The 16,172-nt window shown below is 35.6% G+C and overlaps 2 protein-coding genes across 2 annotated transcripts in view; one reads left to right on the top strand and one right to left on the bottom strand.

Moving 5' to 3' along the window:
* Window positions 1-660: 660 nt before the first annotated feature.
* LOC112514215 lies at window positions 661-2,336 on the top strand. Its single transcript, XM_025120545.1, has 2 exons — window positions 661-1,134; window positions 1,968-2,336. The coding sequence occupies exons 1-2, from the start codon at window positions 661-663 to the stop codon at window positions 2,328-2,330; spliced, it is 837 nt and encodes a 278-aa protein (XP_024976313.1). The 3' UTR covers window positions 2,331-2,336.
* Window positions 2,337-8,402: 6,066 nt separating this feature from the next.
* Window positions 8,403-16,172, bottom strand: part of LOC112514442 (diacylglycerol kinase 5-like) — an 11,757-nt gene continuing 3,987 nt past the window's right edge. The window contains exons 9-14 of the mRNA XM_025120922.1: window positions 14,508-14,590; window positions 13,450-13,517; window positions 10,919-10,993; window positions 9,955-10,042; window positions 9,724-9,840; window positions 8,403-8,903 (exon numbers count right to left, since the gene is read on the bottom strand). Coding sequence (XP_024976690.1) covers window positions 8,574-8,903; window positions 9,724-9,840; window positions 9,955-10,042; window positions 10,919-10,993; window positions 13,450-13,517; window positions 14,508-14,590 — 761 coding nt within the window. The 3' untranslated portion in view covers window positions 8,403-8,573. The remainder of the gene's footprint in view (window positions 8,904-9,723; window positions 9,841-9,954; window positions 10,043-10,918; window positions 10,994-13,449; window positions 13,518-14,507; window positions 14,591-16,172) is intronic.

The following is a 16,172-nucleotide window of genomic DNA, read 5'->3' as shown; positions in this document are numbered from 1 at the left end:
CCTGGAGTCACTGCATTTGAACCTCCGTGCCACAAAAGGATTTTTTATTCCTCCTTGAATTTGAACCTAGGAGGTACTTTTGACCTTTGGAGCCAAGCTCAAACCAATCAGTTACCACCCTTGTGGTTATTGCACAGGCTTTTTTGACCGAAGCCGGATCCCGAGCTTACCGAGCATGTTTTCAATGAGAAAAAATTCCCAGGCTTTTATACGCCAGCGTCAAACAAGCCAAGCTTTGAGATTGAAAAAGGGCTTGGTCGGGCTTTTCCAGATTTTTTTTTTCAGGGTTCAGGGTTGGGCCTGCCCCAATAAATTCAGCGTGAACGGGGTTTAAGCCCGATCTGGCCCGAGTTTTTCCGACGAGGCCGGGTTCGAGCTGGGCTTTTTGGGTACATCTTTAAGGAAAGCTACATTTGGTGAAACAGCTGTTGAAATGATTTTTGATGAAATTATATTCCTTACCATTTCATTCGCCACCTTTCTCTCTCCACCATTCTTGTTCTTGTTCTTCTTCTCTTCAACTTTTCCCTCCAATGGCGATCAAAAAACAAAAGAAAAGGAGAATTGACAAATAGAGAAAACAAAGAGGGGGCTTATCTGATCAAACAATTCGTTAAATCTCCGGGAGCAATTTGATCGCCGGAGAAGCAACACGTGATAATGGTGCGTGGTCTCTTCTCCTGCTTCGGCCATCTATCCTCCTCGTTTGACGGCGGCACCAAACGACGCTTTCCACACTACTACGCCACCACCGCCACCAGTTATCCGACTGCTGATGAGTTGATAAAAGGAGGACCGGTAGTGGTGGAGCTATTCTCATCGCAAGGATGCGCCACGTCAAGAGAGGCGGAGATGTTGTTCACGAGGCTAGGGAGGGGAGACTTCGAGCTAGAGGTGCCGGTAATATTAATGGCGTATCACGTGGACTATTGGGATTATAACGGGTGGAAAGATCCGTTCGGGTCGACCCAGTGGACGGTTAGACAAAAGAGTTACGTTGAGTCTTTTAATCTCGACACCACGTATACGCCTCAGGTAATTGTTCAGGGTCGGACCCAATGCATCGCCAACGATGAACGTGCTTTGCTCTCCACCATTGCTGCTGCAACCCGATACCCTACTCCGGCCTTTCAGGTAGATTTGAATCATTTCTTTTCAATATATGTTGAAATCTCTTTTTAATACATTTAGGTTTCCTACGATATATTTAGGTGAATTTGACCAAAATAGTCGATCTTCCTAACAAAATTCACTTTTTATCCACTTTTTTCATTGAATTCTCATTTTTTTTGCGTTATTTGGTTGGAAAGGTGAACCATTTTGGTTAGGAGTGATCAAAAAAACCATTAAACCGTTCAAACTAGCCGAACCAAGTCAAACCGGACTGTTTTTGGCGGTTTGAGCGGTTTGGTTTAGTTTGGAAAATAGCAAAACCGGGCAGTCCGGTCCAATCTGCGGTCTGGAAACTTTTTTGGACGGTTTGGACCAAACCGACCGCCAAATATATATATATGTTATTTAATTATTTATTTTAGTATTAGCAAGTCCAACTTTCTTTAACTTATTGGCTATGACTCAAATAAACCCCAAGTCCAACATAAAACCTAATATTTAACGTAATCAAAATGGATATTTAATCTAAAATTATAAATTACATATTTTTTTAAGTTTAATATTTGAAGTCCATTAAAGGTCCAAACCGCTTAAACCGGTCAGACCAGACTGCTTTTTCATGGTTTGGTTTGATCGATCTGGGCATTTGATATCAAACCGCTCAATTTGAAAATTTTATAAACCGTCGTTACGGTTTGGTTTGTGGTCTGTGGGGTTAAACAGTCCAAACACAAGCGCGAACATCCCTAATTTTGGTCAATTTCCTTATATTTAAATAAATATATAAGGCGTTTTTATAGTGTATATTAATTAATTGTGTTTTGTAATGCATGCATATACTTGCTCTGAATCAGGCCAAATTCCGACGGCCGGCACCGGAATCCTTACAAATATCCCTAACAGGATCATTAAGGGCGAAGGTAGACAGCAAAGGTGCAGACATCATGGTCTCACTTTTCGACAGTGGACTCATCACCGACTGCCGGAAAGGCGCCAACCAAGGCCGAATCCTCCCCAATGATTTCGTCGTTAGAAGGCTTCAAAAGCTCTGCTCCGTCAAGGACCTCTCGGAGAAAAAAACAGTCACAGGAACCGTCGATTTCAAACTATGGCCAGGTTTCAGCAGCAGTAAATGTGCCATGGCTGTGTTCATCCAACAACACGGATCTCGTCATATTTTCGGCGCTCAACGCTTTCACTTGCCTGAAAATCTATAAAATCATCTCATAATTTTTTCTAACTTTTTCGGAATTGATTATGATTAGATCGTATCTATTTCAATGATGAAATTGGATCGGCTCTCTAGCTATTTACTGTACATGATCTTGTCATTGAGATTTTAGGTCAACTTTTTTTCTTCTTTCTGTAGATTTTGGAGGTAGAGTGGTTTAATTAGGTTAAATCTATATAGAATTTAGTTTGTATGTGTATCCGTTGGCTAAATCTATTAGGTTAACCATTGATTTCTTCTTCTCGTTCATCAAAAATATCCAGAGATTCAGAAATCAGTTTTTTTACGTATTTTTTGATTATAAGGATACAAACAACATAAGAAGAAGATAAACAGATAGTAGAATCAATTAGGTCCCCACAGAATCAAGTGGAGTACCTTTTCAGTCTTCTCTAGCTCTCTGATTCGCTTCTGATCTCTGTTTTCCTGTTTTATCTCGCCGGAAAATCGTTTTCCGGCATCTCGCTTAACGGCTAACGAAGCTTCCAGGTGGTTTTGCATCTGAATAGAGTCGAAAGCAGCTTGATACTTGCATCCGCCACCGCCACCGCCACCGCCACCGCATCCGCCACCGCACATTTTTAATCGCTTTCTGGATCGCTAACAGGTAATGGAGATGTATGATTGATGATCTTTGATTGAATTTTGATTACAGAAGGAACACTTTATAGGAGGAGAGAGAATTCTCTTTGTTCATGGAAACCAGGGGAAGCGGACGGATTTACTGACCATGGTTTCTTTCAAACTACGTTGTCCAGTCCAGAGTCATTAACGTAAATGAAATGAGCTCTTGTTTATACATGAGTTTATATACTCTTGATAATAACGTATTTTAATTTGATTGTTATTTTGGATAAGATACTTTAAAAACTTTTATTTTGATACTTATAATGTAAAATTTTAAAAATTTAAGTGTCCAGATAACCAGTTATCATGCTGATATGCTGAGTGATGTGATATTCAACTTAGTATTATTTGCTGACGTGGTCAATGACATGGATTTTTTTAATCTAAAATTAGTCATCAACCGGTTATCAAGATACTTAAATGTTTAAAACTTTACATTTTAGGTATCAAAATAAAAGTTTTAAAAGTAGTTACCTGAAATAAGAATCAAGTTAAAGTACGTTATTTTTTCATACAATTTGCCTTTTAATTAAAATCTCATTTAAGATTATGTATCTAATAATCTCGTTTGTTTTTTAACGTCTTAAATAAATATCACTCCAAATTTAATCTTCTTAATACTTCTTCTGTTCATATTTTCATAAAAAAGTCTGCAAAATTGTTTGATTTCGTTTCAGTTGAATTTCATTGTTTTTGGATATTTTTTTAAGTTTTTTGGTTGATTTAAAGCTACTTTTTGGGTTTTTTGTTAATTTCAAGAGACTTTTTCATAAATGTTTCTTGTATTTTCTAATATGTCTTGAAGCATCACTCAAACTTTAACGATGCACTTTTCATACCAAAAAAAATTCTACTCATGAAAATAAGTTGAGCAGGCGTACAGAACCTCGAACGACCATTAAAAGATCCGTCTCGATTTTTTAATTTTACTTATACTGAAATGCTGAATCGATTTTTTGTCGATGATTTATGTGGTCATTTTGTAAGAAAAACAAAAAATACGGTCATTTTTGACAGATACCCCTATAAATTTTCAATATAGTTTTGTAGATCTTGTTCCATAACTTGTAAAATGTACTTTTTAGTATGTTGGATTATGGTACCAATTTTTTTATCCAATCAATTATAATTTTCAATATAGTTTTGTAGATCTTCGTTCCATAACTTGCAAGCCAACGCTACCATAATTATATTTAATTAAAAATATATATTCATCAAACATTTATCCGGGTAAGTGCTTACTAAGTAACATTACCTCACCAGATGAATATAGTAAGGACCACTGATCTTACACGGTAAGAACGAGACATGGATCAAGAGTCTTACCCGGTAAGCGATGACGACGACTTTTACCACGGTAAGCACTTACCGGATAAATTGTTGTATATTATGTCGTTTTGGTTAACTAAAATCTTACCCGGTAAGTACATAATAGTGTTAAATTTTACTGGTTGATAAACGGCCCCTAAGTCTTTTTTTTTAATAAAAAAATTGGAACTTGTAATAATTGAATACATGTTCTTGGCGGCATTCGACTCGCTTTGATGATTGATCCATATTATTTTTAGCAATATTTTACAAATTTTATCGGTTGTCAAATAATATAACTTAAAAGTATCTTTAGTGTATAGTTGAGTTGATAAATGGATGAGATGACTTTCCTTAAATACCATAAGGTCTCGGGTTCGTTCATGCTAATCTCAGCTGTTGGGTATGCCAAAAAAATGTCCTTTTACATTGATGTTATTAGAGCAAGAAGACTTAATCTAGAAAGTTGTTTGAAACCAGAGCTCGGATACAGAGATGTTACCCGGATACAGAGCTCATCGTTAAGAGAAAAGAAGATCAAATAATGTGCTTCAAAAAGCTAAGGATTTGATAACGAACCCGACTCAAGACACAAAGCATCTGCAGGTTGTCGATAATCAACTTTTTGTCTAGATATAACCTAAAATCAACTCAATTTAGGTAAATAAGTCAAAATGGTCATACGGAATAGTAATAGAGCGTTATTATTTTGATGGGAGGTTCAAATAAGGCTAAATATCATGAGAAGATAAAAATGATAGTTCATATTTGAATCATTGAAAAAATCCATCTGAAAATGCATATGTGAACTTATAAGAATAATCTATAACGTCAATTGACATATGCATCTCTAAATAGATTTTTTCAGATAAAAAATAACGATGTATTTTTTAAATTTTTATTATAATATTGTATATTAAGTTATTCATTATTGAGACATTATTTTTGAAGAATCTACCAATTTTAATTATAATTAAATTTTATTTAAAATAAAACGAATACTCATAGGATACATTATTAATTCATCCAAGGAATATTCATATTATGGGGTGTTTGAAATTGCTTATTTGAAACAACTTATGTTTTTTATAAAAACACTTATTAACTTATTATAAGTCATGAGGATTTAATTTCTTCAAAAACTCCTTATTACCGGTTTGACACCGGTATAAATTGTTTATCCAAACACTCAAAAATGTTTATTAACGGTTACACACCGGAATAAGTCAATAAATTGTTTTTATAAACAATCCCAAACACTCGTACATATTATTTTTTGTTATTATTTCAATTTGTAATTATTTTTTTGTTTTCTAAATAAATAATCTAAGGAAAATGTTCAAAAACTTATTTTAACAAAAAATTAATTATTTATAAAATACAAATATTAATGCATTAATCAAATGTCACATTTCTTCCTCCGCTTCCTCGTCGTCGTTAACCACCGGCGGCCGGCGGCGATGGCTTCAAACAGAAGCATAAGAGAGAAACACAAGGAATCAAGAGTCCTTCAAGAAAATAATAATGTACATTAGACGCTGGGAATCCTATTCAAACCACCATTTTTAGGGCACCGTTTGTTCATGAATGAAGCTAGAAACGTTGTATGAAGTCATAATTCATCAAATTTCTGAAACAATTGGCTATAAACTTTGATCGAGATTCAAAAATATTGCATGTATTACCAATTAAAAAATACAGAGGCATGTTAACATTTGTAGTAGTGTTGTTTATTATCTACTATCTTCTGGATCTGAGAAGTGCGTACCTAAAATCTAACCGTATTTGGACCAAAACAGTTCATATCCATCACTTTTTTCATAGATTCCGCTTTCGTTTTCTTCGATCTGAATTTCCTGGCCGCCAATGAAGCAGACGACGATTCAGAAGCAACAATTAGGGATCTGGCAGATCGATCGGCAACGGATTTGTTCAAAGAAGCTAGAATGTTCGTCTTGGCGTGATTGTGAAGTGCTTTTAGAGGACCGTTCCATCTTGCTACACCTTGATCTTTCAACGCCTCAACTGCTCCGATGCTGGCGACCACCAACCAAGCTTTAATTGCAGCTCTGTTAGCCATCCCGGATTCCGGTAGATCTTAATCGATTGCAGATTATGGAAACGTAATCAGATTTAGATGAGATTTTGAAGTGAATTTCGTTTGCTGTGATTTGGGAATTGGAGATTTTCGGGTTAAATATGGAGCAAAAATGGTGAAAACAGGAGGCTGGAAGCCGGTGGTTTTCGAGTTTTACGGCCAAACAGGCGGTTGGTTCAAAGTCGCTTTCCGCGGATTCTAGTGGCCCTGTGGGCGGAGTTTGTATATAAATAAGAGTAAATTACATTTTTAATCCCTATGGTTTGTTAAAAATTGCATTTTTCATCCTTACAGTTTAGAAATTATATTTTTTTTGTAATTTATGTTCTTATGATTTATAATTTATTGTTTTTTTAGTATCCTTTACTGTTTTCTACTTAAATATGAGAATTAGTTCAGAGACAAAGATAGTAATAGAATTGCAAATTATAGGGATGAGAAATGGAAATTTCTAAACCACAGGAACAAGAACGGAAAATTTTAACAAACGACAAGGACTAAAATTGTAATTTATTCTATAAATAATTACAAAAAATATAATAAAAAATAGTGTTAATTACAAATTTGGTTCTTATTTGTCAAAAGTAGTATTTTTTTCGTCCCTGTATTTTTTAAATTACATAATGGCGATCGTAGTCGGTAAAAACTCGGGATTTTGTCTCTTCTTCTAACGGCCGTTAAAAAATCCGTGAAATCAGAGGCATTTTCGTTTTTTTTATTGATTTTTTTTCTTTAATCCAATAAAAATAGCACAAACCAAAACTATAAACCTGATTGTGATTAGATAAAAGACCAAAAAAATCGATAAAAAGAGAAAAATGCTTCTTATTTAATGGAATGTTTTAATGGTCGTTAGAGGAAAAGACCAAATATGGACGTGTTTGCAGACCGCGATGACCATTTTATAATTTCAAAACTATAAGAATAAAAAGTATTATTTTCGGCAAACTACAGGGACAAAATTTGTAGTTTACTCAAGAAAATAAAAGTAAATTACCATGGGGTGTTCTCTTATTCTTTGTCTCTCTTAATTTATTACAAATTTGCCCCTTATGGATAATACTTTTTACAGATTTCATCCCTCCTATCTTGGATGCTATTTTTGTTCTTAGGGATGTGTAGAAAAGTCTTCTAATACAATTAAAATTGATTGATTTAATTAGAATAAACTGATCATTATTGCATACCAAATTTTAATTGGATCAGATTGGTAGAGATGACCACATGTAACCAGTTACGTCGAAAGGGCTGGGATCGATGGGACCCAGTTATGACTAGTAAGTCTCCGTTAGTTAAACTTAAACCTAGTTACGAGTTTTTTTGAATAACCGTTTAGGGTCGTTCTTTTTAGACGACTATCAAACCCGATAAAAGAAACCCCATTAGGACCGGTCAAAATTGACCAAATGGGTAAACAAAAATCATAAAGTTATTTATTTAAAAGTGCGGTATAAAAACGTATTTAAGTTGGGAAATGGATCTTTTTTAAAGAAATGAAAACGTATTTTACAATTAAACGTTATAAAAGAAATGTATTCATAAACAATGGGCCTGTGAATGAACGGATTACGATAAATGGTTGGCATTAATCCCTATCAATTCTAGATTTTCGGCATCGAACTGGAATCGATAAGAGTGGTTACTCTACGGATCAGATAGAATTTTTTTTGGATAAACGGGTTCTTCAAATCACATACCCATTTCGTTTAATTTGATTTTCGGCATCTAACTAGAAACTAGAGATTTGGGGTGAGACGTACACAAACTAGACCTGACGAATTCTCTTGAAAGAGGGGTGCCTTGGGTAACGCAGACACAATGGTTGTCGTCGGCTTGTGCAGTAAGGTGTTGGGTTAAGTCCTTCGACAAAAAAAATACAGTGGGTTTAAAACTTATTTTTCGGCCCAAAAGGTAACAGAGGCGTGCAAAGGTTTCCTCGGGCCGGACCCAGTCAACTGTTGCGCCTCAACGCATTTCGATATTTGCGAAGAAAGAACATAAAAACTTAAGAGATTGCTAAAAATGGACACGAAGAGCCTCTTTCATTGCTTACTAGTTACTAATATACAAGTTTAACTAGTAATTTACAATAGGGTCCTCAATTAGATTTGGTAATCAAGAAAATACATATACTAGCATTTGGACCCCAAGAATGAACAAATTTCGTACCTGAACATAATATAACAGAACAAAAAACTAACTGACTTGAGACAGGTTAAAGTCTTTTGGTAGTTCGAAACTAGAAGTTGCGCCAAACTTTTTTCTCTCTTCCGAGATTTCTACAACCTCGGGTTCATCATCGCTATCACCCTCGCTACCTTTGAGAGTGCGTGGGGTCAATGGGTCATTGATACTCTTGGCCGGGTAGATCCCGGTGGCTAACATGTTCACTTGACCAAACGAAGAAATCTCAATCGTAACAGTGTCATCTTTTGTGGGTAGAGGTTGTTTCCACGGCTCCCCGTCCATCCTCATGAACGTATGGTCGGCTGTGCTCTTTTGGAATTCAAAACGAATCGCTCTTGCCTACAAAAAAGAGGGGGGAGGGATTCAAATAACTAACGAAACTGACCCAATATATTCCACTTTGGTAGGATCTTGGGAGGGATGTACATAGACATGTCCTCTACCCTAAAGAGTAGAACAATTTTTCATACGATAAGTTCACGTAAGAATAGGTAGCGTTTCACCCTCTTCACTTTCTCAAAGGGTCCGTTTGGTCCACGGGATTTGGTTGGATTTGGAAACGGATTCCATTCTAATCCCATGTTTGGTTTAAAAGGATGTCTAGAATTGAAATGCCGGGATTTCAATGAAATCCCACAAACATGGGATTTAGAAATCAATCTCATGGGGGAGGTTGGTATTTCGTGGGATTTCATATGATTTTTTTGTAATAATGTTTTAAAATAGAGTAAATTACCATTTTCGTCCCTGTGTTTTGTTAACAATTTCAATTTTAGTCCATATGGTTTAGAAATTGCAATTTTAGTCCCTAAATTGTAAATCATAAGGATGAAAATAACAATGAATTATGAACCATAGGGACGAAAACTGCAAATTCTAAACTACATGTACAAAAATTGCAATTTTTGACAAACCACAGGGACGAAAAACATAATTTACTTGTTAAAATATGTTACAACACTTGTTTATCAATTAATAAAAAGGTAAGTCAATTCCATTCCAAATCCTAGAAATCAAACCCACCAAAGATTCCAAACGTCCCCAATTCCAAATCCTTCCATGAATCCAAATCCCTTGAAAACATTCCGTCAAACAAAACAGGCCCAAAAATGGTTTTTGATGCATTTGATATCAGAACATGCTAATAATGAGTTTGTACCTGCGCAAGCCGAGTCCCGTGTCCACTTGGAGTGTATAAAACCGCACCATGCCAAGCATTTCGGAATCCAACAACCTCAAGAAATCCATCATCAACGTACGGAGGAGTCCACTCCTTCTGTTGAATACATATATGCAAAGATGTGTCTATTTAAGTACCAGCTGCTGAATCTAAAAGCTCAAAAAAGTATCTATTTCATCGAGATCATAGAAGAGAAGTCAAAAGGCTAACCAGACGAAGTCTCTTTCGGCTTGGTATACCCCATGGATTGAGTCCACCAGAAAAGCTCGGCAAGTTGAGGCAAATGATCGACCGTATTCTACATAAACAATCGAATAGCTGTTGGTTAATGAGCCTCTAACTGAATTAAAATAAAATATTGCTGAAAACATAATGAACAAGGGCCTTTTTGGTTGGTTTTCCATCAAGTTCTGTATGGATAAAGTTGTTTGTGTGGATTGATGTGTCTGTAGAGAATGAGAAGGTTTTCATTTATATGGAAGAAGCGTTGTTTTTCATTGGGGGAAGGTTAGACTTTCGGCTTAAAGCTTTACCCCTAGAAGCTTACTGAATAAGCCACTTTTTACATCATAAAGCCACTACCAAACAGTCGTATATAGTTGATCGAATAAGCTGGGAGTCTCATTAAGCTCATTAAGCTGCTAATAAACAAAAACCACGAGTCTCAGGTACAAATAAAGCGGACAATATCTGGTACGGTTGGCCAGTGATGTTACACATATTATGTTAACTTTCTTGTGGCATATTATGTTATAATAATGTCAGTCAACAGGGATGCCAATTACTGAATCTTAGTGAAACTACCCATTGTGATTAAGGGACTGTCTTTTAGCAGCTTGATAAGCTTAACGGGACTCGCAGCTTATTTGGTCAGCTATAGATGACTGTTTGGTAGTGGCTTAATGATATAAAAAGTGGCTTATACGGTAAGCTTCTAAGGGGGAGCTTTATGCAGAAAAGTTTTTTTTTTCCAAACCTGTTCCTCCCAATTCAAAAACACGCTCCTTTCATCTATGAAAAACCTTCCCAACCTATATAGACAAATTAATCTACACAGACCTCTTTATCCATACAGGACTAATGGAAAACCAACAAAACAGCCCCTAAATCTTTAAAGATGAATCAGAAGCAGCAATTAGAAGAATTAAAGTTGAGATAGGGCCATCAAACTTACGTGGGAGGTATGGCGAGGACTTCCCAATGACCTGGCTTTCTCATGATCCAAACCTTTGTCAGTTGTCCTATATTCCTGTCATAAGAGCACGTAATGTGATTCTCGACTCTACTCAATAACCCATCGGCAGCTAGTTAGACATACAAAAGATTTCAAGTAATATTCACATGAATTGCTGAATTCGAGACCCATAAGACTTCCAACAAAAGGGGTAAAGGGCCTTTGGCCTAGCAGTGTCCAGATTACCGTTAGAGCCCAACCTCTGGGGCCAAGGAGGTCATGGGTTCAAATCACAACAAAGATGAGGAGGGTGCGTGAGTTCATTTGCCATATGTAAACAGATTAGAGGGAAGTTCCCTTAAGAACCCAAAATTGATTAGGAACCAGGGACCGTCCACAACGTGCCCTCACGTGTCCCTCTTTAGGATGAATAATTATCATGAATAATACATTCATAATGAATATGGACGTGTCATTCATCATGAATCACACATTCATGATGAATAACACATTCATATTCTTGATGAATATGCCATGTGTCACGTTGTGGGCAGGTTCCTAAACAATTTGGGGTTCCTAAAGGAACCTGCCCCGTAAATGTTATATACTTTATTGAAAACAATAGCATTTTGTATTAAATGAACGTTCATATGATTTTACTTCAGTGTGCCACACATATAGTCAACTAGATGAGTTACCTTCCATGATATATCCTTGTTTTCAACCACAAGTACAATATGCTTAAGTAATGTAATGTATGTGTGTGTACGTATGTATATAGGGTTAGGTTAAGGGGAAAACAAGAAAAAAATGAAAGATTGAGGAACACCCTGGTAACCGTTTATCTAGATGCTATGCATATATGCAACACAAGTGCATAATAGTATGTTCCTCAGTTTTTCAATTTTTGGTGGTTTTTCACTGAACCTCCCTCTCTATATATGTGTGTGTATAGGGTCGGGTTCAAGGGAAAATACTAAATAAATGGAAAACCGAAAAACCACAAAAAAGCGGATGAAAAAGTACATCAATGTGGATGTCAAATTAACGAGAAAAACATTAATTTTTTATGTAATTTATTTCACTTGTTTATTTTGCTGTCTTTTTCAAATAAAAAATGTGTTGGGGGGGGGGTATAATCTTTTGTTAACCAATTCATTTGTGTTAAATATACAAACTCTCTAGACCAATAGGAATCAATCTAGTACCATAGTTCATAGATTCCTATGTAATTAATAATTGAGGGCAAAATGGTAAGGTTATATTTTGTGTTACTTTAATACATTTAAATGGGAGTTACATTACTCCTTGAATTTAGCCATTTTGAAATTATCAATGTGTTGTAGGTTATATTGTTTGTGATTGTTCATAAACGAATGTATTTTGAGAAATAATCAATAACAATTCAACAGTCAACATTCTTAATCGAATGAGTTCGTTGTGTCTAGTGTATCGTAATATGAATGATTAATATGAACATAGTAGCAGTCAACATGAATGAGCGTGCACTCAATGTTTAGTAATGAACATTGTTCGCATTGACAATTTGTTCATTGGTGAATACTTTCACTGTTCACCGGTCACAACATACGTACACATTCAGGTATGTGTTCACTAATGAACATTTTCATATATGCTATATTTTCATTGGTGAACAATGTTCATAAGCTACTCATATATAACAATTGTTCATTAATTCACACCATTCATAAGTTGCACATTACATATTAATAAATGAAGGAATAATTAAAGCTTGATGTCGGTTTCAAAACAATGGAGTAATTACCGAAAAAAATTAATTAATGCTAAAAGAAATCTCCCTACTGTTTTCCGGAATTACCCTTTGTTCATGATTGTTCACCTATGTTTATTAAGCATCCTTTTTTAATTTATTACAAAAATGCCATGATGAATTTTATCCATAGATTACAAAGATTAAAGGTTAGGATTTTGGTTCACAAAGTTAACACCATATATTGGGTTAACAAATGAACTCACCCCTATATATATATATATACATACATATATTGTTTCTTAAATTTCATCGATCTTTGATATAATTCCTCATCATCCTCTCTACATAAAACAATACTGTTAAGCATTCCAAAACTGCAGAGGCGCATCAAAATCCAAGATTTTGGTTCTATATTTTTAATGTTCATTATTCAGTTTGGGTAGAACTTTATTGTGATTATACGGTGGAATTGCTTTTTTTGAAAGTCAGTCAAGCAAGAATGAAGGTTACTAAGCATAGCGATATATAAAGACTACAATTTTGGATTTTGGATTCAATGTAGCTATTAATCATGTGAGATTCTACATATGCTAAATATGATATCATCATTATCACAAGATCCAAAAAGGTATAGTAATAGGAAAGAGCACTTTTTTTAGTTCTAAGGCATAACCTAATGTGAAACTTCGAAATGTAACATATGAGCTTTTAAAGTAGCACAATAAAAGGAAAGATATGGCAACTGAATCCAAGAACAATCTTCAAATTTTGACATAAATTTAACCCGAATCCTTACCATGAAGATGGATGAGAAAGTGAAGCCCAAAACCATCCTTGTGAACATGTGAGCTTTGCATAGGCACTCTGATCAGGTAGAAGTTATGCAACAAGAATCAGCAAAAGACTTGAGAGACAGAAACGACAAATATAACAAAGATTATCAAGCAGGCCAGAATAAGCAACATTTTATAAACATAAATTTAAGGTTCTATGTGACGTGAGGCGTGGCGTGGCGTGGCGTGGCGACGAGGTCAGGCCTCAATCCTTACGAGTTATGGCGAGGTCACAACATTTTTCAAGGCGTGGGCAATATATATATATACACACACACACACACTTGTGTATGTTAGTGTTTTGAATAATAATAAAACTAAAAAAGAAAGAAGAATCATTGATACCAAATATATAGAACTTTTAAGAAATGATATCAAGTGTGCAAAACCGGGATTAAGTCTCTTGAGTCTCAACTCACTACTTTCTTCAATTTTCAAAGAAATTAGTGTTCGACTCTTCGTGTATGGGAATGCGAGTAAGTGTTTACCAATGTAGGCTTTTAGTTTAAGTTTCCTTTTTATGTTTATTTAAATATTAGGTTTCGTACATAATTATCATGTATCCCTCAAACTATATATTAAAAACCCCCATACCTTACAAATGACGCGTTGTAACACGCCATAACACGTTACAATGGGGCCAAGCCTTAGAATGGAACCACAAGGATTAACATGGAGACGAACCCAAGTCTTTTACACCATAACGTGCCATAACGAGTTATTTAGAACTAGTTTAAACAAGTGGTGAGAAGATGCATCTTATGATGAAATAAACCATGAACTAAACATGATTCAGTGTGGGAATCTTTTTTTTAAGTTAATTGTTCGGAAGAATGGCAACATGCAAATGCTGGAACTTGACTCTCAAACCAGATTTTCAGCATTTCTTTACTATTTTCTCCCTATTCTACAAGTACCCGATAAAATGTTGTCTTAGAAGAAAAACAGTTTGGTAGCTGAAGAAGACATGCTATTCTACTCAATTTCAGATTTCAGATAGGAGTTGATAGTTAAGCAACACCTGGTTAGATGACTGGTTTTTGAATTTTTCTGGGTTTAGCTTTCTCTCTGCATGAAACGCGTACGACACTTGAGCATCCATTCCTGCATAAAGCAAAAGATAATTAAAAACCTAAAGCGACTAAGGCATCAACATTTTCTTGCTGATATTCCAAAATAATGATGATCGAGGTTTCACACAGTACAAGACATCAATGAAATTAAAACTAAATGCTTCTATGGAATAGTAGACACTACTTGTGCATAACTGTTTACATTAAGGATTTGACGGTGCAGAACGCCACTAACACAGTGAGCAATATTGCCAAGTTGACATCAATAAATGAACAATCACTAGAGTAAACGTAAGATCCCACATCGGTTGGAGAGAGGAACTAAGGTTGCCTTATATGGAACTGGATACCTCCTCTACCAGGCGCTTTTTAAAACCGTGAGTCCAAGTGTGGTGGAGAAAGCGGACAATATCTGGTATAGTTGGCCCGGGATGTTAGTCATGTTACATTAAAGAACAAGAAATTTCAAAGTTTTGGGTTGTCATCAACACATTAATAGAAGTGAGCAAGTGTTGGGTTGTAATTTCCTGAATGGGTTAAGAATGTAATTGACATTAAACTACACGAACAAAGAATCATATTAGCCTGATGCCCTGATGGTGGCAGAGGTGGTTGTGGATGTCATAGCTCATAGCCCTGATGGTGGCAGAGGTGGTTGTGGATGTCATAGCTCATAGCCCTGATGGTGGCAGAGGTGGTTGTGGATGTCATAGCTCATATGTCCTCTAGATATATAAGTTTTGAAAGAGTTCACAAAACACAATTTTAGGAGGGCCAAGAAAAGGTCATCAGGGGGATAACAATTATTGAGAAGCTCTTTATAGGAAGAAATCATGAAGATAGTAGTCTTCGAAAGAAATCATGGAAGTCCCACTCCCGGTTAATGTCATGAGAATCAGAAATGGAAAGAAAACAAACACTTAATCTGCAGTAGTTACATAGACTTTGTCCTATTGTGGAAAGGGTTCAAGTGGAAGTGAATAGAGAAACAAAAAGACTTTAGTTGGCAAACATCCACATGAGGCATGGCAAAAATGGGGCAAAGGTGTTAACACCCCATAACTATGTGGTGAAACCTACAAGTTGATAATAGTTGTATAGCAAGATAAAAGGTCACCCATTGTCATGTATGTCATACAACAATGAGAAAAATCAAAATGGTGATTCACTCATGCAAGTTAAAAGTAATTGCGCATAACAAACAGGCCATCAGAAGTTTGTCAGTTCTAAGCAGCTCATGAAAACATATCACTATCTTTAGATTATTTAAACATATGAGAAATATATAGGGTAGGTCAGGATAAAAGCGCAAAAAGATGAAAAACCTCTAAGGAACATTGTGGTTACCGTTCATTTGCATACAACTAATTGAAGTTGTTTCTTGGTTTTTATGCTAGTGTGCATGTTATGCACATGTGCATACTGGACAAATTGCTTACAAGTTACTTGTATGCATATGTCAATACTGTCCAGATGAATGTTTACCAGGGTGTTCCTTAATTTTTCATTTTGTGAGGGTTTTCCCTTGAACCTCCCTCCTTCCCTCTCTCTCTCTCTCCTTCTCTCTCTCTCTCTCTCTCTCTCTCTATATATATATATATATATATATATAT

Source organism: Cynara cardunculus (genome assembly GCF_001531365.2).
Source record: "Cynara cardunculus var. scolymus isolate 2C chromosome LG 6, CcrdV1, whole genome shotgun sequence".
Taxonomy (NCBI): domain Eukaryota; kingdom Viridiplantae; phylum Streptophyta; class Magnoliopsida; order Asterales; family Asteraceae; genus Cynara; species Cynara cardunculus.
This window is presented reverse-complemented; position numbering and strand designations above follow the sequence as displayed.